We start from the raw sequence: 27,854 nt of genomic DNA, 5'->3' as shown, positions 1-27,854 counted from the left end.
ACCACCAACTCCCAGTTCTCAGGATGTCAAGCTCAGACTAAGTTAAACCACGGGCTCTCCTGGTCCTCCAGCTGGCAGACAGCATATTGTGGAACTTTTTGGCCTCCATAATCTCGTGAGCCAATTCCTATAAAAATCTCCCTCTGTGTATCGAGATACAGACACAGAGATGTGCGTGTGTGTCAGTTTCTGTGAAGAAGTCTCATACCCTGTTCTGGAAACATAGGGAAGAAAATACCCAGTTCTGAACCCGTCACGGTTTATTAACTTAATCACACATCAGTCCTCTGGTTTTTTTGTTTGCTCCACGTCCACCCTGCATGTAATATCTAGGGTCTCTACACATCTTTGAAAGCAGTTGTTCACCACATTTTCTTTGAACCATCTCTTTTTTGGCTTGTGTCCACCGCGTCTATTGGGAAAGACAGACAGGCATCTTAGGTTATGTAACTTGTTATGGCGTCTTCAGCCTCATACCTTTCTGATCATTGCTCCACTTTCAGGTGTTCTTGCCCTTGCAGGAATAGTGGTGAAAATCGGGGGGAGATGAAATACAAACTTAACCTAGTCTGCTTATGGTGACATAATTCATACTGTGATTACAAAGTTTTCAGAGAAACATGTGAAACTGCATTTTCTTAAAAATGGTGTATTCTAGAAAATAATGCACACAATAAATTGTCCATAAAGGTCACCCAGGGAGAAGGGTGACCATCTGTATGATTTTTTTTTTTATCATCCAAAGGCTTTATCTGGTTTCAATTAACTACAGTGTTGAAGCCTCCCCCGCTTTAAACACCTGGCCCAGTTAATATTGGTGGTGTGATCCCCGCTGAAGTGTTGAAATTTCGGTGTCTCTGGGCTACTCGAAGGCTGCAGTGCCTGCATGCCTGAAGTCAGCATGACACGCTCCATTTAAGATGCATTTGACAATCAAATAAGTTTGTGTAAGCCAGAGTGTTGCAATCCCTAATCATTTTGCCAAAAATAAGTTAGCTGTTATGTTTTATAACATATGAAGTGTGATAATCAGAAACTTGTGTTTCCATCTCTTCTGTTATTTTTACTGGAATATTTGACTCCCATTAGATTTTGAGGACATATGTGTAGTTTAGTAGCTGATTTGTTTGGTTTTATTTTGGTTCAGTTCTTTGCAATATTTTTGTAACTAATTATAGGAAATTTTGTTCTTAAAATGATTTTAAGAAACTGATGGCGTGTTTTAGACTCATTATCTAACCTGCATTTAATATACTAAAAAAATTTATATGATTCCTTTAAAAATCTACCATTAAAACTTTTTTTGTTTAAGCAAATTTGGTACATAGCACTATAAAAATTCTTCCTATTTTGACAGTAATGTTCAGAATAAAGAATCTAAAAAGAACCTGAGAAAATAGGTGATTGTTGACTGTCACAAACTGTAATAATAAGCAGTTTCAAACTCCTAGGATCTTAGAACTGAAGTGGGCTTTAGAAATAAGGTAGCCCCATCTTTCATTTTCTAGGTGAGGCCAGGGAGAGAAGTGCCTTGTCAGGATTCAGCCTCAGCTCAGTCTGAAGCCACAGGTAGGGCACAGTGATAGCAGCCGTGGGTGGAGAGCGGCCCTCAGAGATGCCCTGTGCTGCTTTCAACCTCTGTGTGACGGTGGCAGAGCCCTGGTGCTCAGCTGAATACATGTGACTTATCATACTACAGCCTGAGGAGCAGGAGGCAGAGCACCCCACAGATGCTGTTCTAGCAATTCGGGTCAGGGGCACAAACTGAGAACAGAAAATAATAGTCTTGTCCCCACTATCTAGAATCTTCTTCTCTCCACTTCAATCCTTTGTGTCTGCCGCCCAATTTTGCCAGTAGTTTGCAGAAAGTTCAGGGCTGTTAAAAGCCCTTTTTTTTTTTTTATTTTTGTTTGCTTTTTTATTCTTCTACTAGATGGTTTTGCTCCTTATGACATAGTTCTGCAGGGAAGGGGACAGCCTTCTTTATTTTTTTAATTTTATATATTTTTTACATCATTTTTCATTTTTGCACAATGTATGCATTTCCATCTTGGTTATAGTCCCCACACAATTCCCACCACCCTTGTTTTGATCCTACTCCCTTCTCCTCCCTACCCCCGTAGTGTGTCTCTGGTTTATAGTTGCTTGTTGATTTTGATTTTTACTTTATTATAATTAGTCTTTTTCCGGGCCCTTGTTTAGGTTTTCTAAATTCCTGCTATGAGTGAGACCATCTGGTATTTTTCTTTTTCTTTCTGATTTATTTCACTGAGCATGATCCCTTCCAGCTCCATCCATGTTGCTGCAAGTTGCATAAGTTTATCTTTTTTGATTGCTGAGTAATATTCTATTGTGTGTATGTACCACATCTTCTTGATCCAGTCATCTATTTTGGGGCATTTGAGTTGTTTCCATAGCTTACCTATTATAAATAGTGCTGCTATAAACATAGGGGTGCAGGTGCCCTTTTGAATTAATGTTTCTGTGTCCTCTGGGTAAATACCTAAGAGTGGAATTGCCAGATCATATGGAAGTTCCATCTTTAGCAGATTGAGGAACCTCCACACAGCTCTCCATAGTGGTTGGACCAGTTTGCACTCCCACCAGAAAGCCCTTGATTCTTACCTGGGCTCTGCCCTGAGTCATGAGGTGAAACTCAAGTAATTTAGCTTTTATTTTCCTCTAGGAATTTATGTGGTATTTAATTATAACACTTCCTCCCCTTCCAGAGATATCAGATCCTTCAAAACCTTAACTTTTTTTTTTTTATTTGACCTTCCTTGAGGAAAATACACAGTAACATAGAGCTTCCTTTGTCTCTCTGGTTGGCAAAAATATCTTCTCTCTAAATGAAATTTCCAGATTACATAAACTCACTCCTTTAAGCACCAGACTATTTTATCCAGTTGGATAAAAGTTTGTTTAAAATAAATCACTTAATTTATCCTCCTCCTTCAATAATGAATACTGATAATGGAGGAATTCTTTGCTAGGGATTTGAGCACACCCTTTGACAGTGCCATTGTGCCACAGTGAAATAGAACCAAAGGGGGTTTGCTTATGTCCTGAAATCTCTCAGATGATAGTGGCTTTTATTTTAAAAGTACTCATACCTGTTTATCTTGTAGTTGTCCTCTCTTCTTCCTTAGTTGTTAGGTTCAACTTCTCTTCCCTACTTAATTTGTTGCTACTGATTTGCTGTGGGAAGAAAAAACATTAGCACGTAGAATTTAATCTCAAGGAAGAATAAACATGTCTTAAAGATACACGAGTAAAATTGATGAAATTAAATACTCGGACTCTGTTATAGTATAGAACTTTTTTTCCTTTGGCATCCCCCATGATATTTTAGAGACTAAGAGCATACACCACACGCGTGGCTGAGAGGTTTGGAAAACTTGACGAATTAGATTAGCTTGTTAGATCTTGTTGGTGTTGATTCAGAAATACATCTTATCTGTATTCTGGAAAAAATAAACTCATATATTCTGCAGTGAGGTGATTGAGACTGATGGTGCACTAACACCCTTCTGATGAACCGCATGTCTGCAGAGTTAGACAGGCTTGTGGAAATCAGTCCTACAACATCACTGAGTTGCATTCAGCGTAGAGATAATCTGGAGGGAGGAGGAAGAATAGGAGATAATTCACTGGTCACAGTTCATAGCTTAAGTGATAAGAAACAGAAGGTAGGATGAGGAAGTATGGTAGGTTTTAAAAGAGGAAGTGACTTCTGTGAAGATTAGAAAAAGCTACCTGTTTAAGAATCAGTGTTCTGCAGTTTAAAAAAGAAAAAGATTTATGGGCGAACTAATATCTGAATAGGGGAAGAATGAGTATTTGATATTTGGGTGGGGTAGATGGTTGCTATGCATTCTAAGCAGTGTGAATAGTATGAAAAAAAGAAGTGGCTGAGCATATGAAGAGAACAGTAAGTGGTCTGATTTGAATGCAGAGTGGCTGTATGCAGGGAGCAGTTGGGTAGGGACCTAGACTGACAGAAATGGAAGTGCACATAAGCTGGCTTGTCGGGATTCGGACTCCATTTTCTGAACCACAAGGAGCCACTGAAGGATCTGTGGTGGTGACAGTCATACATCAGGTAGAGTAATCTCTCAGTGAAAAGAATAAAATGTGGCGAGAAAGTGTAGAATGAAAAGCAAACAACTAAGGGATAGCATATTTGTAATGCAGGTGAGAAATAAGGAAGGTATTTGGGACTTGCCAAGTTCAGTTTACTAAGGGGAGAACAAAAGTCACAGATGTAATTAGGGGAATGACACTGTATAAAGAAAGAGGAATAGGAAGAAGCAGAGAAAGACTAAAAGGTATCATGATTTTTCCAAATTGTTGGCTGCCATTCATCATTAATGGGTCCTGAAATCACCTCAGTGGGTTGCAGCCAGTGGCTGAGTCCAGATGGGGTGACTGTGGACACGGTATCAGTGACTTACAACAACAAAAGTTTATGCTTATGATTCAGTCCTTTGAGGGTACACTGCCCCCGTGTAGTTTTCTCCATGGGCTCTTAATCCCAACTCTAGGTTGGTGGAGTAGCTTCTATCTGGAATGTCCCAGTCTCCTGGCAGAGGATAAAGGGAAACAATGAGCCACACCCTGCATTTAAAAACCTCTCTCTGAGAGTGACATTTGCTGTTCCGCACACCATGCTGGACAGAGCAGGCCCCTGGCTAAGTCTGCCATCAGGGAGGTTTCGAAGTGTGGTCCTGTTCAAGGAAGGGGGCAGTGTTTCCAGAAATGAATACAATAAGGTAAGATTAGAATAGAAAAATTAGAAACATGCATTTATGAAGAATGAAACAGTGTTGGTTAAAAAAGAATACACATATAATAGAGTAAAATAGAATAGAAAATATTAGAAAATAGAATGTGAAAATAGAGAATTCACAAGTATGTCTTGTGAGACTTACTTTTGAGTGTGTGTTGATATCATACATAACAGTGTAGAATGTGTATCCCACTATGGCTCGAGGTAAAAAATTTGAAAGCTGTTATACCACATAAGCGAAGACAAAGGAAAGTTGAGGAAGGTGTGGGCATCTGCTGGACTGGAGATGGTCACTGACTCTTTGCCATTCTGCTGCAAGAGGTGAAGTCTCTTTCCCTTCACCTGAGTTTGGGCGGCACACATGACTTGCTTTTGCCAGTGGGGTACAGCAGAAGTGGCATTCTGGTGCTTCCAGACTCAGACCTGAAGGAGTGGGAGCTTCTGCAGCCTCCCTTTTGGCAACCAGCTGCCACATAAGAAGTCCAGCCAGAGATCACCCATTCTGAAAAAGTCCAAGATGGCCACACAGCCAGACATGAAACCTGGAACTTTCCAGGCTGCTGAATGCCACCAGGCATACAGAGCAGAAGTTGAGCTGTGCCCTATTTGAATCCGAACCCACAGAATCAAAAGGAATAGTCTTTGTGGACTGGAAGGAAGACAGTATATTAAAAAGCAATAGGTGACACAAAAAAAAAGAGTGTAACAAAGGTTGAAGAGAATGAAGACTTACGGTTTCTGGTATGAGTAACTGGATGGTCGTGAGCACCTCAAAGAGAACATTTTTAGTGAATAATGAGAATAATGCAGGAAGTTAGGTGATAATTGGATAGTGATTCAGCAATTGGCCCAAGATGTGGCAAAGACCCGATGACAGCTCAAGGAAGAAGCAGGCCAAGGGAACAATGTTTGCCTGGAAGTCTGAGGGGAATGGCGCAGAGAGAAATGTTGAACGTGAAAGAGATATGGGAATGTTTTTTGGAGCAGGTTCCTTCTTGTCTTTAAGCCTGCACACTTGAAAGCCAGGGAAACTGAATTTTTTCCTTCATCATAACCTCCTTTTAAAAGCGTTTTCATAACTTAAACTTGACTCTTTGCATCCAGGAACCTAAAACTTTTTTTTTTAATTGATGTTATTGTCATTACTAAAGGTTATACCCAACACTCATTTGAGATTTATAAAACTTTCGTTCCCATGTAACAAAATGTAACAAAGGTGCAGTAGTGGCAAGCCTGCAGGCTGACAAGGCAGGCAAGCAAAGGGGGGCGGGGAAGGGATTCAGGGTATAAGACGGGGCTGTCTCACATTTTCTATACTCACTGGTCCTCTGTGGCCGACTCCCAGCAGCCATCCTCCATGTCCTTATAGCCCTCCGCCCTTATAGCCCTGCCCTCTAGGCGCAGGTGTGCACATTTATTCTGCGTGCCCACCCATGCTCCAGGTGTTCACACTCAGGCACATGTGCCCGCTCTCATGCTCCCAAACGCCTTCTGCATTAAGGTGATCAAGGCTGCAGATAATAGCCACAGAGGCTAGTGGCGAAAAAAGCCTGATCAATTCACTTACCCTGCAGTCATTTACCAACCTAATTTTTCACATTTTACAGATGAGACTAAAGTTCCAAGGAGTTATAAGTTTAACCCATATGCCAGGTAGCTAGTAGGTGGCAGGTTTAGGACTCTGCATTGTTTTCTGACTTTACCATCATCCCCTTCCAGGTGGATTAGGAAGGTCATGATTAGAGATGGTTAGAGTACTTGCTTTGACAAATCACCAAAGCTTATTTGACTTAAGCTTAAGATTTCAACTTTTGTTTCTTAAATACTTGAGTTTTTCAAATACCCAAGGAGTGTTTTAGTGGGAAGTGGGCAAATGCTTTCCAGGGCGTTTGGAGAGAATTGGGAGATAGGACACATGCGAATATTCAGGAGCATAGAGAGTTGGTTTTGTGACTTGGGCAGAATTTGAACTCAGAAGGCAGTGAACAAAATCCTAGAATTAAACAGGGAACAGGAGGGGAGGTTAGCATGTGAAGGGAATTGGAGGATTCTGCAGATACAGTGGATGGAAGATCCACAGTTGTGTCCACCTGGCCTGTCAGTGAGCCCTGCTGTGAGAGAACCACAGAGGTCAGGCAGCCCACTACTCTGATCTGTGAAAGACCCCATTTCAGAAAACACTGACCCCTACTCTAGGGAGGTTTGTATTGGGCATGATGAAATGCCGTTTCTCCAATCACTTGTGCATTTATGTAAATATATATTTGTTTTATGTGCATGTATACAACGTTGTCTTTTCTGAATTACCCAGACTACCTTGTTGAAAACAAGACACATGGAAAGTTTCAACTTTTCAACTTCAGCTATTTTTTAGTTATCTGCATATTTTTTAAAAATCCCGAAATTGCTTTCAAAGTGGAAAAATTGTGTGGGTTTTTTTTTTTTCGTCTTTTCATAACTCAAAAACTATTTAATATATTTTTCTCAAACTTTGAAAAAAAGAAAAAACACCTTTGGGCTGAAATCAAGCATGGAAAATTTCACCACAAAGGACTAATTTTTTGGAAAACTGCAAGAAAGTGAAAACAGGGGTTTTATAATAGAACATTCTTCATGCATGTTAATACTTAGTACTTTATCTAATGCATTTCATCTGAGAATTTCAGAACACTTTAGATTGAAATATTGAGCCATTTTAATATTTGTGTATCCATGACATCTGTCAGATATGGGAAATACCCCGTCTTCTCAAAGGTCCAGTAAATGGGAAGTTGGTGAAGTGTGTTTGAAGGGACAGGTTAGGCAAATGAAATTGAGTGGCTACTAGCCAGAGAAAGCTCTACACTTGCTGCCTGAACACATTTTATCACCACCTCTTCTAGCCCAAGAGTAATTGTGAATAGATTATAATAGATGACACAAGGCACTGGTTCAAATGTCCAAGCCAGTAGTTCTCAAAGCAGCATCAGAATCAGCTGGGGTCTTGTTAGAGTATAAATGATTGGGCCCCCCCCCCAGGCCTGCTGAATCCAGAGCTCTAGCCAACCCCACCCATCATTGTTTTAGCAAGTGCTACAGGTGGCTCTGATGCATGCTCAAGTTTAAGAACCACCAAGCTTGCCAAAACCTTGCAACACAAACTGTTTTGAGATGCTCTGGACAATGAAATCTGTTCTTGATCTTTCTATAACATGTCAACTCTGTCTTCTCTATCATCCCTTGGAAGCAGGAGGGACACTGAGCAAGTTCTGTAAAGGAAAGATCTTTTTGTATCTCCTTTGCCTCTGACCTTATTCATACCAGGGGACTCCTTGAGTAAAAGGTGCTGACATCCAACTCGCCCAGGAAACAGTACTAGTAGAATGTATTTTCTCATTTCCTTTAGTTATCAGGGTCACCCTGGGGTGGGGCCATATATTTAATTCTAATTTCTTTAAAATCTTCAGTCTAAGATTAAAGCAACAAACTAGGAGAGGTCTGTCTGTAGAAACTAGAGTAAGCCCTCTTATTTGCGTGCAGTTCTCAAAGTTTTGCAGTAGCCCTCTGCAGTCCAGCAAGCTCCACTGTCTGTATGTTTGTGTCCTTGGGCACTCAAGGAACTATTTATGTGACATTGTGACGAATACTGAGAATAATTTACCTGTTGTCTCCCAGTCTGCTGTGTATGTCATAAACTAATCACCAGCTTGTTGTAAGAATAGTGAAGAATGAATATAGCAATCTAAGGAAACATAGATAGAAAGGAAAAAGAAGCCCCTTCTTAACTGACATCAAAATTTTTATTATGGAAAATTACAAACAGAAAATAAAAATAATTGTATCAAGAATCTCCAGATACTCATTATTCAATTAATATGGTCACTACTATTTTTTATCTTTACCTCATTAGTTTTTCTTTAATGCTTTCAGGTAAATAATAACCCAGATGATATTTCAATCCTAAATACATTATTGTGCATCACTTAAAAAGAATCTTTTTTTTTTTTTTTTGTTTTATTTATTTATTTGTTTGTTTGTTTGTTTTGTTTATACATGCACTGGGTACAGTCAGAAGCACGGGAGGGTGAGAGAATTCACCAGAGCCAGAGCGGGGAGCAGAGCAGGCAGAAGGACCGAAGTACACTGCTGAGGGGAGCAGCGGGTGGCAGGAGAGGTCTGCGCACCATGTGGGACCCTCCTCCGGTGGCCGGGGAGCAGCCGGGGATTGAACCGGTGCCGCTGAGGCTGTGGGCAGCTTCGCAACCCAGTGCTCAACCGCTGCGCCACCAGGGAGGCCCCAAGAATCTTTTTTTATACAAGTACCATATCATAAAAATCAATGATAGTTTTCTGAGATCTAAAAAAGTCCATATTCAAATGTTCTTTGTCCTGAAAGTGTCTTTTTATAATTGGTTTGCAATATCTTCCTTTATATTAAAGGTTTTCCTTTCCGATTATAAAAGTTAATATATTTGTACATTTCAAGAAGGTGGGGAAAATGCTTAAGAAGTAAATGTGCCTTTGAAGATCAGTGTAGCATCCAGACAGACTTAACACACTAACTGTACCACAAATTGCTTTTGTGGTACAGGTAAAACTACAGGTAGCATCTTCAAACAGAATGTGAGGTTTTTTTGTTTTTTTTTTTTTGGTGGGAGCCTCACTGGCGGCCCCGGGAATGAACCTGCGCTGCAGAGGCTGCGGGCAGCCCAGCGCTTAACCACTGCGCCACCAGGGGAGGCCCCAGAATGTGAGATTTTTAAAGAAAGACATGGCTAGATCTGATTATAATTTGCTAGAGAGGAATTTGGTGTAAGAGTTTGTGATTTTTATATAGGTCTTTTTAAGACTCATTAACTTGACACTTGAGTGTTCATCGGACGATGAGTTTCATAATGGCCAAGTGGGACCGTGTAGGGCACAGAGATCCTCTGGGGTGCGTTCGTGACTAAGGCAGAGGGGTGTCTGTGAATACCCTGCAATCGGATGGCTATTGGTCTGAAAAGTACAGCTTGTACCTTGCTGCACTGCACTTTGGTGTGCTGAGGAGCAGAGTGTCCCCAGGAGAGCAGATTCGCAGGGCCTAGTGGATGGCGCATGGCAGTCAGAGAAGATACCATGGGAATAGGAACAAAATTCTGTGACACAGTTGGGTTTTGTATATGTGTGTGTGTGACTATTGTTCATTCCAGCCAGAAGATTCTGCTTAAGTCTGTTTGCAGTAATGAGAAATATGAATGTGATCTTTAAAGAAGGATAAGACTCTTTAATATTCAGTGTGCATGAGGCCATTTTACCACCCCTTCTTGCACATATGGAAAATCTGTGAACAATATGCAATGTAGGCCATAAAAAATTCCCTGATGTGGAAAAAGCCTAGCAGGCGCTCAGTGAAAGATGCTTCACCAGAGGAAAACGTGGTTGCTTTGAGATGTCACATTCCAAGTCACTTCAGACTAATTGTATGTGGTTGGAAGGAAGCCAGATTATTGGTTATCGGGAGGTATAGTGATGGGTGGATAAAACGAAAGGCAGTCAGCATCACTCTGGAAGCCTGTCCCCAGGAATCCAGACAGTGTATCATTTCCTGGTATCAGCTGTGCAGAGACCAGAGGGGGTGTGTGCATGAATCCGTAAACGGTTCAAATAATTGTAATTTATCCGCACACCGGTGTAGTTATGGGGGCATCCGTAGTGGGCCAAATTGAGTGTTAAGTATTCAACCTTTCCCTCTCTCATAACCTCCCCTCTAGAAAATGCTGAGGAACTTCTTGTGCCCCATTGCAGAGGAGAAAGGCACGGAGGGCTTTAGTAATATTGTATGAGTGTTGACTGACACTGATACAGAGGCCATGTCACGGAGTTTGGGTACAGATTCTGATTTCTCGGCTGCCAGGGGCTTTCCGGATTTTCTGAGGAGGACCCCTGTGGCTGCCCTCTGCATACCTAGCACTGCCACCTTTTAAAACTGTTGCCCCGTGTCCTCTGCACTTTCCTCGGCATGCCTTTTTTGAACCACTTCCACTCTGTTTTTTCCTACCAATGCCTAAGGGATACCGTCAATCCATCTTTTAAAATCATCTCAAATGCGGACTCCTCCACAAACTTTCCCCTGTCACTGTCCTTCCTTCATAACCCTTTGGCTCATAATTCTCATGTGTTCTACCTTTTGTGATAGGCATTGCATATTAATTCGATTTTATTTTTGAACTTTTTAATAATTGAGTTGTAACTTACAAATAATTCCTTTTTCCTCTTCTATTTTGATCTAGGTATTTACCTCTGGCTTATTTTTCAGTTCATTAATCCTCTCTTTCGCTGTGTATAAACTTTAAAAACCCACCTGTTACAGTTCTCAATTTGTTATTTTGGTTTTTGCTTATGGAAGTTTCAGTCTATAATTTTATAATTCCCAGTTCCTGGAATTCTCCATCTTGTCACTTAATTTCTTGATTCTGTTAGTCACAGATACCTCTAGCAATTCCCTTTTGTATTGTCCAGTTTTTTTAATGGACTCTTGGGACTAGCTGATTGCTTTTTTCAATTGAGGTAACTCATTTACAGCACTGAGGGTCTCAGGTATACAGTTTCTTACCTCAGTAACTCTATAGATCTGTCAACAACTTTTTTAAAGCGTAATTATTTTTATTCTTAAAAAATAAAAATTCAGGGATGACACATTTGAAGTCAGAATGAAAGTTGTCTGAGGACCGCAGCGCCTAAGTCTGACAGGACTGACAGGGCTGCGTTTCTTTTCTGCTTTTTCCCTTTGGTCATGTCACCTTGTCCTTCAGAAGTCTTGTGTCTTCATCAGGCTTCTCCAGAGAAGCAGCACCAGTTGGGGGGGGGGGGGTGTATCTAGAAAGAGACTTCCGAGAAGGAATTGGCTTCCACGGTTATGGGAGGGGGCTGACAAATCCCAATATCTGCAGTCAGCGAGCTGGAGACCCAGGAGAGCTGATGGTGTAAGTTCTAGTCCAAAAGCAGGCGTCTTCCTTGACTATTTGGATTCCTTGTATGTCTTTCTCTTGTCTTATTGCTCTGGCTAGGACTTCCAGTATTATGTTGAAAAGCAGTGGTGAGAGTGGTCATCCTTGTCTTGTTCCAGATCTTAATGGGAATACTTTCAGCTTTTTTCACCATTGAGAATGATATTGGCTGTGGGCTTGTCATATATGGCCTTTATGATGTTGAGGTATGTTCCTTGTATCCCGAGAATTTCAAGAGCCTTAATCATAAATGGGTGTTGTACTTTGTCAAATGCTTTCTCAGCATCTATTGATATTATCATACAACCTACTAAAGATAGAGCTTCCATATGATCCAGCAATTCTACTCCTAGGTATTTACCCAGAGGACACAGAAACATTAATTCAAAAGGGCCCTGCACCCCTATGTTTACAGCAGCACTGTTTATAATAGCTAAGCTTTGGAAACAGCCCAAATGCCCAAAAATAGATGACTGGATCAAGAAGATGTGGTACATATACACCATGGACTATTACTCAGCATTCAAAAAAGATAAACACATGCAATTTGCAGCAACATGGATGGCGCTGGAAGGGATCATGCTCAGCGAAATAAGCCAGAAAGAAAAAGAAAAATACCGGATGGTCTCACTCATTTCTTATTTAGAAAACCTAAATAAGGAACCATGAAAAAGAATAACTATAAGAAAGAAAAAATCAAAATCAACAAGCAACTATAAACCAGAGACAAATATGGGGGGGGGGGTTGGGGTCAAAATAAGGGGGGTGCAATGTATGAGGAATATAAAAAAAAAATCTTAAAAAATTAAAAAAAAAAAAAAAAAGCAGGCAGACGCAAGATCCGGAAGAGCTGACGCGTCATTTTGAGTCTGAAGGCAAAAACAAAACAAAACAACCAGTGTCCCAGCTTTCTGTTCTGTTCAGGCCCTCAGCTGACTGGATGTGGCACACTAACATTGGCGAGGGCAGTCTACTTTACTTGATCTGCCAATTTAGATTTAATAGCGTACCCATGGCCTGGTCAAGTTGACGTGCAGACTTACCATCAGAAGTTGGAGAGATTTCTTTTGTTCAATACCTGACATTACATATCAAAAATTGTGCAAACAACATGAAGCTTTTATCTCCCTCCCAGAAGGGTTTACTTTTGCTTTTGACCAGCAGTTACAGTTGACAGTTCACTTTAATGCCATAAGTAATTAAGCTGAATCAAAAGCAGTTTTGTGAGGGTTGGTTTATTTCCAGTTCAACACTACTTCAAGGGGTAACTCATCAGTGGTTCCCACTAAGAGCCAAGGATGCCTTTTCTTTCATGGGTACAAACACCCAAGTTTTCACCCTCAGGCCCCTTAAGATTTCCAGAAACTCTTCAGTTTCTCAATCTCTCAAGCTTCTGCTCGCGAATCAGCAAATAACTGGAAGATTTTTTTTTTTCTGCATACCTCTCTGAGTTCTTTTTTCTCTAAGATTTTGGCTTTTTCCTATCCCTTCTGCCTTTGATGCTTTCAAAGTCACTTTTAAAAAAAAAAAGTATTTTCCAGCTTTTCTGATTGTTCTTGGCAGGAAGATTCTCCACAGTAAGCTCATCTGCCACCACCATCTCCACCAGTACCAGCTGTTGCCTCACTTCAGGTTTTCAAGCTTTGCTCTTGAGAAGTACATCCTTTTGAGTTTTTGAGTCTTTATATAACCTGTTTTTTCCTCTGGATAGTTTTAGAATCATCATTTTGTCCCCATTCTTTTATCTTAAGGTGATTTTAATATTCCTTGGCCCGTATAACCAGCCTTTTTTAATATGGAAGCTGGCATCCTTACATACTGAAAATTTCCCCTCGTATTTCCCCCCATTTTCTCAGGTTAAACTGCCAAAAATGATTCTCTTCATTGATTTACTTTTTAAAATTCTATGTGATAAGAAATATGGAATTTTTTCCTAAACTTTATCTTCTATATCTAAATTTTTGTTTTCAGCTTTTATATAAATAATTTCTGACAGTAACTTCTTGTACTTTGTTCCTACTTTGTTATATTTTTATTTCATGGATCTTTCTCTTCCTCTGTAGAAAGCAATATGGGAATTTTTTGATACTCTTACATTTCTCTGCTCATTCGGTATTCCTTTATTTCATGTTTTGTTCTTGTTGATCTCGCTACTATAATTGAAGCTTTTCTCACATTTCTGATATTCCCTTGTTATCTATTCATATTTAAGAATGACACATTGAAAATCCTCAGAGGATTGTGTGGGAGCGCCCTGGTCAGTTAGGCAGTTTCCCTGCAGTGATTGGACCGCTATCCTGACATTTTTTGTGGCATTTCCTATCACTTATCTCCTATATTTTCTTTTGTTTTTCTGTACAGTACTTAGTCCCTCCTGCCCCCGCCCCTAAAAAAAATCTTCAAATTTCCTGCCTGAAGACAGCATCATTGATGCAAACAGCGCAATGGCTGGTGTTTGCTTGTGAGTGTCGGCATCTAGTGTGTGAACTTTCACTGAATCCCCTTTCTCATAACAGCCTTTCCCCTAGCTTTTGCCACCCCAGCTACCCAGGAAGCTCTCTCCTTCCATTTCTACGCAAAGTAACCTCCAGTCCTGAACTGGGCTTGAGGAGGAGAAGTTGCTTGGGAAGAAGGGATGAGACGATGTCTTAGGGGACTGGCTGCCCTTCAGCCAAACTTTCAGTTTGGCTGATCTGCACCATGTGCTGTCGCTGGCCCTGGGTGCACCTGTGAACAAAGCCGATCAAAAGCTCAGCCTCTCTGAGTTCTCGGTCTGCTAAGGGGAGAGATTCATAAACATAAAAAGCCCCACAAATTAGTATGTTCAAAGGCAGTGCTCCCTTGATTAAAAGAATGGAGCAAGATAAAGGGGGTTGGAAGTGCCACAGCTGGGGATAGAGGGCAGTGGTTGACTGTACTTTATTTTTTTAACATTTTATTTAGAACTAATTTTAAAATTACAGGCAGGTTGCCAGAGTTAAGAACAGTATGAGGAACACCATATACACTTTACACAGATTTGCCTGTTAATATTTTCCTTGATTTGCTTTATTATTTGCTCTCACTCTCCCCCCATCCAATCTGTCTCTCTCCATATATGTAGACACAAGTACACACACACAATTTTTTTCTGAGCCATTTGACAGTAAGTTGAATGTATCATGGTTCCTTACCTCAAATCACCCTAAGGAGTGTAGTTCTTAAAAATACCTCCCTGGTGGTGCAAGGGGTTAAGTGCCACACTATGAAGCAGTCCGCAGCCTCAGCAGCACGAGTTCGATCCCCTGACGGCCAGGGAGCAACCCACATAGCGCAGTAGACCTCTCCTGACTCGTCTGCTGCTCCCCTCAGCAGTGTGTTTCAGTCAGTCTGCCTGTTCTGCTCCCCTCTCTGTCTCTGGTGAATCCTCTTACCTCCCCCACACCTCTGGCCTATACCTCAGCTCTTGTGTGCATAAATAAATCTTTTTAAAAAAAGAATAGAAATATTCTCTTAACCACAGTAAAGTTACCAACTTTAATAAATTTAATATTAATATAATGCACTAATCTATTTTCCATGTTCCAATTTTGACATTTGACCCATTCATTTACCAGTTGAAGGATATTCAGGATTTTCCAAGTTGAGGTTATTATTTTTTTAAAGATTTATTTATTTATGCATACAAGAGCTTTATTGCATTTTTCTCCCTCTGTTATAGGGTCTAATCTGGGATCAGATATTCTTGTCTCTTTGTCCTATTCCTTTGATCTGGAAGTTCATAGCATCCCTTTTTCTTTTCATAAATTTGACATGTGAAATAATATGATTCTTTTACAATGAGCAGAATATTATTAATCTGGTGTGTGCTTCGTGTTTTCTTATGTAGCCTCTAAATTGAGTCTGCAGTATCCCATAGGTGGTGCCATGCCCTTCTCAGAATGTCAGACCTGCAGGCACTTGCTGCTGCTGCTTGGTGGTAGTATGCATTTTGTTCATCCAATCAGGGTGTCATCCAAAGTTCTCTGCATAATTACAGCTTTTGCCCTGGCAATTAATACATTTTGTATGTATATTCCACAGTTGTTCATTCATTTACCAGTTGAAGGATATTCAGGATTTTCCAAGTTGAGGTTATTATTTTTTAAAAGATTTATTTATTTATGCATACAAGAGCTGGGGTACAGGCCAGAGACGCGGGGGGTGAGAGGATCCACCAGAGACAGAGTGGGGAACAGAACAGGCAGATCGACCAAAAGCACTGCCGAGGGGAGGAGCGGGCGAGTCAGGAAAGGTTTGCTGCACCATGTGGGTTGCTCCCTGGCCGGCCAGGGATCGAACTCGTGCTACAGAGGCTGTGGACAGCTTCATAGTGTGGTGCTTAACCCCTTGCGCCACCAGGGAGACCCTAAGTTAAGGTTATTATTAAGCTACTATGAACATTCATATAATGTCTTTTTCATTCATACAAATATCTTTATATGCAAATATGTAAATAAATCTCATGTGTATATATCCCTCCCCACAAACACACTACACATTCCGCTTATTGATTGCATTCCTCTAAAAAACCCTAATAACAGCCTATACGTACTATCAGTCATTCTCCCACTTTTTTTTATACCTGTTGTGGAAAGGTTTTTAACCACAAACTTACTTTCTCTCACTTTATCTCTATTCATTTTTCTCTGTCTCCAGTGTGAGTTTTCCTCTTTGTGAACTTCTTAAGTAAGCTTTGCCATTTTGTTTCTTTCAAAAAATTTATCCATTTCATCTCAGCTTCTAATTTATTGACACAAATAAATCTCCCATTTCTCCCCTTAGCATTTTCATGCTGTTCTCCACTCTCTTGAATATGTAAAGTACTTCTATAATTGCTGTTTTAAAGTCCTCATCTAATAATGGGCATATGATCCTGCTTTCTTAAGTATCTGGTAATTTTTGACTGGGTGGCAAGCATTGTGAATTTTATATTGTTACATATAAAAGTTACTGTATATCACTGTAATTTTTAAAATATTGTTGAGCTTTGTTTTGAAATATACTCAGGTTGTTTCAAAACTTTGATGTTTTCAGGGTGTGATTTAAGCTTTGTCTAAACAGCCTTTAGTCAAAGGTTAATTTGGTCTCACTATTGATGCAATACCTCCAGAGAACTTTTAATGTCCTAAGTGTTAGGAAGTTTCTCCACTCTGGCCTGGTAGGAACATATGATTCCCAGTCCTGTGGAAACTGTAGGGATTGTTCCCCTGCTTCTCTCTATTAGTTCTTTCCCTGTAATTTCTTCACAGAAATGCACTTGCCAGTTTCTCAGCCAAAGATTTAGGGTGGTGGGGCTGAGAACTGTGCGCAGATCTTACAAGTGCCTTCTCTCTGCAGTCAGCTTTCTCTTCTCCAGCACCCTGCCCTGCCAATTTTAGCCACTTTGACCTCCCCAAAGCTCAACTTTGTCTCTCTACTCAGTTGATGGCCAGGCTCTGTTTGGTTTCCTTTCCATGTGCCAGGAAACTCTCTAGGCAGTGAAATGGGGCATTTGGGGAGGGTTCACCTCATTAATTTTTCTCTTTCAGGATTCATTGTCCTGAACTGCCTTTGTCCAGTGTCTGAAGACCATTAATTTCATATATCTTGTCTGGTTTTCTAAGTTGTTTAAGATGGGAGGGTGAATCTGCTTCCTATGACTTCACCATGGCTAGAAGTAGATATGTATAATTCCATTTTGATTTCTCTTTATTTGTGTGGAATTTTTTTTTCTGGAAGCTTCTAAAATCTTTTATTCCTGATATTTTGAATTTCACAATATTGTACCTTGGTTTGGAATTTATTAAAAAAAAAATTGTTATCTATGGTAGGCTGAAAAATTTCCCCCAAATATATCAGGCCCTAATCCACAGAGCCTTATATGGTAAAAGTGTGGTTCCACTTAGGATAACATAAATGTCTGTTAATTTCAGCCATACAGGCCAAGGGGATATGTTAGAGCAGCTGCTAGGGGCTAGCACCTTGTCCTCAGCCTTTGGTGCCTCAGCATGAGCACCCATGTAGCCAGGTGCTATTTCTTCTTGCTTTTTCTTTGTCTTTTCTTTCTGAAACTAGATTGAGTCTCTCATTTTCTTTCCTCCTACTCCTCTCTGTACTTTCAAGTGGATTTTCTTCCACTTTTATCTTCCAGTCTTTTCACTGATTTTTTTAATTGAAGAAACCATACTTTTAATTTTTAAGAATGTAATGTACTAAATGTTCTCTTTGTATCCCACTTTTCTTTAATGTACTGTTTTATCTTTAAGCAAACTACTGATTGTTTCTAATCCTTTCCTTGTCTTTTTATTTTTTTTATTTCTTTTTATATTGGTTTTATTCTCTGCTTTCATATAGATGCTTTACTCAAATATCTGTGAGTCTGTTGTTTCTTATTTTCATAGTTAAGGTTTGTGTATTAAATTTGTTATTTGGAAGCTCTCTTTGTGTGGGCTGGGCTGACACACATGGACTCCTGGCTTTCACTGAAGGGTGATTAGATAAAAATCAGTTTTTGGTCAAGGCCCCAAAAGTCAATATGGTAAGCCACAGTCAGGTTTATTTTCGGAAGCAGATTTTGGAGATATTTAAGTCTGACACAGCCAGAGATTCCAGTTATAGTAACAGGATGGACTGCTGATGTGGAAGTGTTGCCCATGACCCCTGTCAAAATAGGGCTGCAATCCAGCTGTGAGGATTATTAATCCCTGAAGAGGCTGTGTCTGTTTTAGTGGAATTTGGTCTCTTGGCAGACATATATGTTAATTTAGAGGTCCAAGGAGTCATTAAATATTTCCCCTGAAATAAATGATAATTACTTTTTTTTTAAAGTTACCAGAATATGCCCTGCGAGGGGCCTTCAGGAGTATTTACCCTCGTAGGCCTGAGGGAAATGGCATTGCCGCTTATTGAGATGTCTCCTAGACTTCCGATTCTCTAAATGCAGAAACTGCCTCAATCACAATTTGGTTTCCACTCGTCTCCCCATCTGGTATATTGTAGGTGCTGTATATCTTGAGAAAATCAATATATAAGTGAGTGAATGAATACACCAGAAAACAACCCGTAGTTGTTAGGAAGTGAGTCAATGAGTCTTCCCTCTCAGTCATTCTTGACCTAAGCTTAAAGACTAGAGTTTCTAACTTGGAAAAGCTGCAACCCCATTGTCAAACAGTGGGGCTTTTTGCTCCCTGACCCGCATAGGGTAACTCCAGCTCTAAGTTCAAGGAATTACCAAATAGCGGTTTTTTTAGTCAACAAAAACACTTTTTCAGATTCAGCGTAGCTTTGCCAGTGGAAAGCAAGAGAAAGCTGATAATGCCAGAAACCATAGTAGCCTTGTGAGAGACTTCTGTAAGGCTGAGGATGAGTGTGCTATTGTGACCATTCATGAATTCTGAGGCTACGTGAGAGTACTGTGCTATTCATTTTGGAATAATAGGCACTCTACAATAGGTACTGTATGCAGAGCAGTCTGTAAAGAAGAGTCTGGTGGAACCATAATTATCATTATTCTAACACTTTGCAATCCTGAATCTAAAAGACTCAAAAGGAAGTGGATGCCATGAGATTTTAAGCTGACAAGTAAAATAAAATAATTGTGTGTGAAATGACAAAAGCTTGAGAAAACAGGCTATAGGAAGATTTTGAAGCTATGTTTCAAATGTTGAAATGCAATAATAAGTTATATAATTATCTCACAAATATATACATTCCCTGTAGTTAGCAACCCTGACAAGTGGACTAAAATCCAAGAAATGGCTTTTTTTTTAACTACTCAGGTAAAGTATAGAAATAGCTCTGCCCCAAAGAAGTGAGGATATCACTCACAGGAAGGGAAAGTGGTGACAGTGGTCAGTTTGGGGAATTCTGTCTATCTTAAATATATTGAAATGGTGTAATTTTTTCGTAACCAGTTGTTGCAGGATCTTGTGCTTTACTTTTTAAGATATGGAGTTAATTACTTCTAAATCTGAATGATTTAAAACACTTTTAAATATTGCTCTATCTCTACCAATCATAGTAGAGATTGGTTAGATCATAGGGAATTAAGTCACCAAATAACAGTGACGACTAGAAAGTTCTTTTGTGTGTAAGTATATAGTGGATATAATGGCTAATGGTGTGGCTTCTGAAGTGACCCTAGCTTTGCCACTTTGTAGCAAAACCTCAGTATTCTTGTCTATGAAATGAGAAAATTTACTGGAGAAGGTTGTTATGCATGTTAAATGAGATAAATATATGAAGTACTTTAGCATAGTTCCTACAAGATAGTAAGCTACCACTGCTACACTGCTACTGTTACTCTCAGCACTCCCCTGCTGAGCAACATATTCCTGTATTACAGGCATATGAAATTTTTAAGACAGAATAAGATCTTAGAAAGTAAGCTCTTGCTCATTAAAATAGAATGACCGTTGCAGTTTATAAATTACACACGTATGATTAAATAAACTGAATGGTCTTATTCTAAGGAGAGGAAAATATGGGCTTATTGGGAGAGGAGATAAGCTGAAGTAGGTCTGTGCTTTGACTGCTAGCAACTTTATCTTTGAAGACGGTCTGGTTTGTATTGCATGTTCTCTAACATGTCTTAACAATGTTGGCAGTCATATAAAAGGAAAGCCATGTGCTACATTTCCTTGTTTTCAACATGTGCAGGGGAAGCTCCCAGCCCTCACTGCAGCAGATGAGCTCAGCTAATAAACAAATAGGGAAAGCAGCAGAGGTGCTGTCTTTTGAAGATGATGAAGTAACATTTATCATGGCTCCTTTTGGCCCTCCCATAAGGCATTATTGCTGCACCTCAGAAAAGTGGATACATCTGCAGTGAACTATCTGAACAGTAAAGTTGGTTGATGATTTTTTAGATTTTGCTCTGTTTTAAAAAAAAGCCTTTTTACTGAAACAGATTACATAGAAACCCCAACTGAACATCATAGTCCTTAACTTATGACTGTCCTTCAAATTGTTTCCTAACTTCCTCTCTGAAAAATAATAATAATAAATTCAGGAAAAATAAACATCAAAATACCGTCTCTACCTGCAGCCAATTACACCCACCACGCATGCGCTTCCTGCCAGGGACCCAGGGCGCAGTGGCTACAGACTGCCTCCCTGGGATCGCATGTGCATGTGGCTTCTTACTTGCATGAGTTGCTCCAAGGCACTTTGGAGACAGCTCTTTAAAAAAAAAAAAAAATTAATAAATAAAATACTGTCTCTCACCCCAGCAAATTACCTTGTGTAAAATGTCCCAATGTGCATGTCTGCTTTCCTGTGATTCATTGTCAAATGCTGACTCTGATAGATTTCAGATGAGAATGTGAAATATATGAAAATGTGTCCTTAGAGTAGAATGAATTGGCCAACCTAGAAGTTCTTTCTTTAATGAGACAGTAACAGAAGAAAATATTTCGTCATGTATATAGATTTGGAAACCTTCTCTGCACAGCTGTGTTATAAAATTGGGTATATTTCCTTGACCTCAGTGATTTTTTGCCAATAGGTTTCTTTATGAATAAAAGGAACTTTTATTACTGTGACTTATTCTGTCAAATATGGACTATAAATTTCATTGAAATTATCATTATGATATAGGAAAAGTGTAAGTTTCACCCAACAGATAATAACTATAGTTCTCCAAAGGCAAAGGAGGAAACCAATCTCATCACCCCAGTGTTAGTTGTGATAAATAATCTTTGGTTTACTTATATTTTTGAGAGGCAATGATGCATTCAGAGGACATAATAGAACTTCCTTATTGTTTCAGTACATTCCCATGATTTCAGAGTGCACTTTAATTCTTAATTTGTTATTGATATAGATCAACTAAATGTAACCCTGTAGTTGCTCGTGTATTTTTAGAGTTTCCCTTGCATGCAGTTTTGTTTAACACAGGTCACAGTAATGGATCATTTATAAAAAGTAATGGATTGCTTCCTCTCTCTGCCAGCTGATTTGATCAGTCTGAAGTGCCTTGTGCACTGTGGACTACATAACTAGTATGGAATCTGTATGGTATGTTTTCTAGTATGACAGTAACCATATTAACCATTTATGGTCTCTAAATCCTTGTGGATATTTTAATAAACACAAGGAAACTCTTTATTTTGTAGTGAATAAACTTCAACTGAAAAGAGCAATGAGTTATCATAAAGGACTAAATTACCAGAGTTCTTGGAAAACAGATCATTTTCATTAGTTGATTGTTCTGGTTAACAGTAGATTGACTAGGGGAAAAAGAAAAAACAAAGACATTTATTTCTAACTTTCCCATTAAAAATGTTTGTAATGTGTTTTAGTATTTTTTAACTTGCGTAGCAAAGTACAATAAAACATGAAAAAGTTTACTTTCCTAGTGAAGAATTTATAGCACCTGACAGTACACTTTCTAAATACTTTATCATCTACCGTGGAAGTATAATGCAGTGGGGGTGTAAATGAGGTGGGAGTGTAAATACAAACATTTTAGGAGATTAGGAGTGAATGTACTTATCTCACAATATTCCCTGGCATTATTTTTAAAGCCAATTTCTTGATAGTAGTGGTTTGGTTAATTACCATTATGATTAAAAGTCCTCTGGAGGAGAAAATAAAATTGAGACCAGAATAGTTAAATTCCAGTTAGTGAATGTTCAGTGACATCTAATTTTCCAGGTATCCCATACAGGACATAGTGTAGGAACCTGAAAATAAGCAAAAACAACTTTGTGCTTTCACAATAAAAAAAGAAAAATCCAAAGAACATATGAACCTCAAGAGTCAGAATGTCTCCCTTGACACTTGCTAAGCCCCTTTTTTTCACACTTTGGTTTCAACAAGGAATCACTGTAACCCCTCATTGTCAGCACATGCAAACCCACCTGGTGCTTCATGGCAGCATAATATTCCTTGCATAAACAATGTGGCTGCTCCTGTTCTGGATACTCATCCCCAGTCTTTTGTCAGTTCAGATTATTCAGTTTTTCCTTTTTCCCATCTGCATTTATTGAACAATTTTTTTTCTCCACTGAAATCTTTATCATAAATTTAATTAATTCCCATATAAACTAAAATCTGTTTCTAGACTCTCTTGTTGTTCCATTGAACCATGTGATCTTCGTCTGGTATCAGTTTAACCTGCTACAAATATTCAAAATATGAGTAATATTTAGGAGAGGTAATCTCCCTTCTTTTCCTTTTCAGAATTCCTTAATTACTTGCAGAATTCATTTTCCAAATGTTAACATAATATGCCAAACTTCAAAATAATCGTCACCTTTTAGTATTTCATTTGGAATTGAATGAATTTATAACTTAGTGAGGACTTCAACATCTCTTTTGCAATAGAACAAAGAAATGTCCCTTTGAAGTTTAAAAGTGTCTTTAGATAAGCACAGCGCTTTTTCCTTTTCATTTGTGTGTGGCTCTTATTTTTTTTCTTTTTTTTTTTAAAGATTTATTTATTTATTTATACAAGCACTGGGTACAGTCAGAAGTGCAGGAGGGTGAGAGAGTGGCTCTTATTTTTATACATGTGATTTTTTAACATGTTAAATATAAGCCATAAATAACAGTTCCTTTGCCTCCTCATTATTTAGAGCCTCATTTCTTAATCTTGTCTAGTTTCATTGACTTAGCTCTACCAAGACAATGTTAACAATACAACGACCAGAGTAATCCTATTAAAGTGGAAGTGAGACACATCACTCCTGTTTTCAAAACTCTTCAAAGGCTTCTCAGCTCACTCTGAGTAACAAAGTCCTGTTAGACCCTGTGTCCCGTCCCCCCTGCTGCCTGTGATCACAGCTGAGCTGCTCCGCTCTGCATCTGGGCCCCAGCAATACTCTTCTCCTTGCTTTTACTCAAAGCTTTTACTCAAATTAGGTTCTGTCTCTTGGCCTTTGCACTTGCTGTTCTCTCTCTCAGAACAGCAGATCTCTCCCAGTTTACTCTCTAACTTCATTTGCACAAATGTTACCTTTTACTGAAGTCTACCCTAAACATCCATTTAAAGCTTCAGCACCACTTCCAGCGACTCCTAGTCTTCTGATATTACTTTATTTCTCCCCTTCCCCACCATACAACTTAAGGCTTACTAACATCATACATATTTTACTCATTATTTATTATTTTAAAGTGTCATATAATTTTCAATTATTAATCATTTATTATGACTTGCTAACATATTTTGCTCATTTTTATATCACTTATTTAGTATTTATTATCAAGTATGTATTTACATCTTTCTCATCCAAAGGATGGTAAAAAAGGGAGAAAATATATGGAGGGGTACAAAAAATGAAAAGTACAAAATAAGATTTTTAGATTTAGGTCCAAAATGTTAGCAATTATTTAAATGAAAATATAAAGAATTAGTCATATTAATTAAAAGACAATGACTATTAGATTAGAACAAGAAAAATTTCCAGCTATACCCACTAACTATATGGGCACAGAAAATTAGAAAATACAAGAGTGGGAAAGTTTATACATTACTGAATATACCCAAAGAATCTGGTGTGGCTGTGTTAATATTAAGCAAAAGAAGCCCTAAAGGGAAAGCATTACTAGAGCCGAAAAGAGTTTCTTCATAGAGAAGGTTTTGCTCTTTCAGGTACTAATAGCCAGTATTAGGAATGAAAGGTTCTGTCACTGCTAGTGGCTCAGAGATTGAAGCACACAGCAGGATATTATTAATAAATGTATGCCAATAAATTGGGAAGTTTACATAAAATGAACAAATCCCTACTAAAATATACCATCAAAACAGATTCAAGAAGAACTTGAAAGTCTGGATGGTCAGGAGCCATTAAAGAAATTGACTCAATTCGTAGTCAAAACTTTCTCAAAATAAAACTCCAAGCTTCACTGGTGAGTTCTAGGAAATAGTCAAAGAAAAATAACTGTTATTTTACAAAATTTCCTACATAATAGAAAAGAAGCCACATTCTCCAACCCAGTTTTCTCAAACTAGCAAAACCTATATATCCAAACCTGGAAAAAAATAATGTAAGAAAAGATTCATTCATCCACATGCAAAAGTCCTATGCAAAATATCAGGAAACCAAAAATAGCAACATATGAAAAAGTGGGATCATCCGAAAATGGAAAGTTAGTTTCACATTAGAAAATCAAGTGATAGTTTATCCCATTAATAAATGAGAGGACGAAAACACATGATCACTGCAATAGAAACATGAAAGGTATTTGATAAAATTCAGAATCCATTTATGATTTTTAAAAAGCAATTAAACTAAGAATGAAGGAAATTTTTTTAATCTGCAGAGTCTATCTCTTGAAAACCCCTGTATACATCCTGCTTAATGGTGATTATATTGAAATGTTTTCCTTTGAGTTCGGGAGCAAGAATTATTTTCATTCAGCATTATATTAAGGTTACCTTTACTCAGTAGGAAACAAGATAGTCAGTCCATTGTGCTGCCTCCCTTCATTGTTCTCTCTTCCCTCCACTCCCCCACTTCTACCCCACCCCAGCCTCAGTTGTGTAGTCAGATCTCTCAGATCTGTGTGGACCATGGTGGGGACTAGGGTGTTTGGGTGGTGTGTGTGGTACAGTAACTACACCTGAAGGGGGAGATCCTCTATCTTTAAAACGCAAAAACAGTATTTAAGCCAGTGTTACCTCGATTAAAAAAAAAGAAAAGAAAGAAAGGGATAATGATTTGAAAAGAATCAAAATTTACACTTCCATTATTTGTGGATGATTATGTACTCAGAAAACAAAAGAATCTACAGACACGTTGTTAGAACAATTAAGGGTGTTAGTGAGCTTGCTAGACACAAAATCAATGTGCAAAATATCATTTCTATATTGTGTATGTATAAGTAACAACCATTTAGAAAATGTAATTTTTTAATATCCCATTTACAATAGCATCAAAAATAAATACCTAAAAATCTGTCAAAATGTGCGAGATACAGTAGCTATGCGGGAAGTGTCAGCTCTGCTCATGCTTCCTGCAGCTGAAAATGACTGTAGTTCTGAGGCTTGTGCTGCATACTCTGCTTACCCCGTATCCTCAGCATCTTAGTGGTCACTGCCTCATACGGTGTGATCTGTCACCGTGCTAAGCCACGAGGAGAAGGAGATGACCAAACGTCAGCGTCCTGGGATGCCGAGCTGATCACATTCTTGCTGTGTATAATGTGCAGAGTGGGAGCTCACACTCAAAGTGGAGACCAGCAAGGATTTCCTTAACTGACTTTTCTTGTCCCGTCAGACTCCACAGAGATCCCTTAAGCTTTGCATGAATCTTTACATTTAACTTTTGTGTAAGCTAATTGCAGTACAGGCAGCTGGCTCTGACTGGAGGATTCTGGGTCACTTCTGACATCCCAGAGCCCACAATGGTCTGCATCACAGGTGCCCATAGGCTTTTAGTAAGGCCTGTCCTCTGCTTTGTACTTCAGAAGATGCCAAGGCAGCAGAAACTCCCTTTTGGATTTTGGCTGAAACTCCTGCCTTTATTTGAAAACCATAGTCAGAGCATTTTGCAATGTGCATTTTTGCATATGGAGCATTTTAAAAATTGTATGAAAAGTCTGTGGCTTCCTGCTCACCAAGAATGTCTTTTATTCACCATTAAGGTTTTAGAGGTGTTCAGGGAACAGTACATCTTACTTACATGACAGAAAAGATCCAGTGGAGGTCAAATTATTGTAAGCAAAAAAGAAACAGCTAACATATCTGTTATTGTTGAGAGAAAAGGAAAAATCTACAGGAAATGGCTGAACACTTAGCTGACAGATATGACCAAGGAAAAACAGAAAGCTATTCTGACTAGGAAGAAAAGAGTCCTGCACGGTTTTCACCCTCAAATCCATGTTCTCTATTAGCAAGACATGAAGGCAGAACTAAAGGTGATACCTGATCAACTTTAACCTTTGGTCAATGTCATCAAACAGACTTCTGTGGAAAGGGATGTTAATAGTAGAAGATATAAAAGAAATAAGGCCACAAAAACCCACCTTTCCTCTCAGAGCCTTCTGGGAAAAGTGCATTCAGTGTATCCAGAAAGAGGCATGCAAAGGCGTACAGGAAAGGGCAAAGCAAACCACCAACACCTGAAATAGAGGAACAGACTCAGCTGAAGTTAAGCACAACCAAATGCTAGAAATAGTCACTTACTCTACTTTCTTCCAGCATCATCCGTCAATCAATTGGCATAATTACTAAGAAGGTACATTAATTCCTTCAGTCCTTCAAAGGGACTGAATTGCTGTCACAATTGAGGAGTTACCTAGGAGTGATTTTCTCCTGACCCCTGGAATTTCACCCCAACAACGCAGGACATTCATGTTTCCCACCTAGAGTGGCTGTGGACTGAGGGCAGCAGATGATCTTCTCATTCTCAACACATCATTAGTCACAGTCTAAAGCCCGGTCACTTGTCCATGCTATAAAGGAACAATAACATAGCAGCCCTTAAGAAAAGTGCTCATCTAAGTGTGGTTTTTTTTTTTTTTAATTGTAGATAATTCGCTCCATTCTGCTCTTTCCAACGATTGAGCGGATGTCGGAGTCCCGCAATGGCAGGATCGCCACTCCACTCCTGTGCTGGTTCCGGTATGTTCTCTATGCTACTGGCTACCTGTTACTTAAGCCTTGCCCTGAGAAAATCAAGTCCTTGCTGATAAATATGGGCCTTCGAATGCTGGACCTGGAGAATGAGTTTACGGTCCTGAGCTTATTGGAACCGTTCTGCCTTGGTAAGCACATTTTAAGATGTGTATGCTTATCTGTGTATCACAAGGCTTAGATAATAATCTCAAGCAGTAGATAAATACCAAACAAGAATTATTTGTTGAGTTTTTTTCTCCCACAAATTCAAAGCTAGAAATAAAATGAAAATAGAGGGGAGTTTATAAGACAGATAGAAAAACCTCACCAAGCTGCAATTTTAGACCCTATCCTTCTGATTCCCCACTCTAACAGCAGGATGGAGCAAGAATTCTGTGCATCGTGTATATATGGAGCCTTGACAGGAGTCCAGGCGATGGTTGCCACAGTTGCCTTTGGCCCCAGTCAGTCAGAAAGGCCAAGCTCGGGGGTAAAGTCTGCCATAGGAGTGCCCCAGGTCCTGAGCATTGTGGAT

General features: G+C 39.2%; 1 protein-coding gene across 3 annotated transcripts in view; it reads left to right on the top strand.

The window, feature by feature from the left end:
• Positions 1-27,854, top strand: part of LDAH (lipid droplet associated hydrolase) — a gene marked incomplete at both ends in the record, with an annotated part of 66,010 nt that overhangs the window by 17,605 nt on the left and 20,551 nt on the right. Inside the window, one exon of one of the 3 annotated variants that reach the window (XM_084235812.1) lies at positions 27,234-27,468. The exons of the other annotated variants lie outside the window; for them this stretch is intronic. Coding sequence (XP_084091938.1) covers positions 27,234-27,468 — 235 coding nt within the window. The remainder of the gene's footprint in view (positions 1-27,233; positions 27,469-27,854) is intronic. 3 annotated transcript variants of the gene reach the window in all.

This window comes from Talpa europaea (genome assembly GCF_964194135.1).
Source record: "Talpa europaea genome assembly, chromosome: 6".
Taxonomy (NCBI): Eukaryota; Metazoa; Chordata; class Mammalia; order Eulipotyphla; family Talpidae; genus Talpa; species Talpa europaea.
This window is presented reverse-complemented; position numbering and strand designations above follow the sequence as displayed.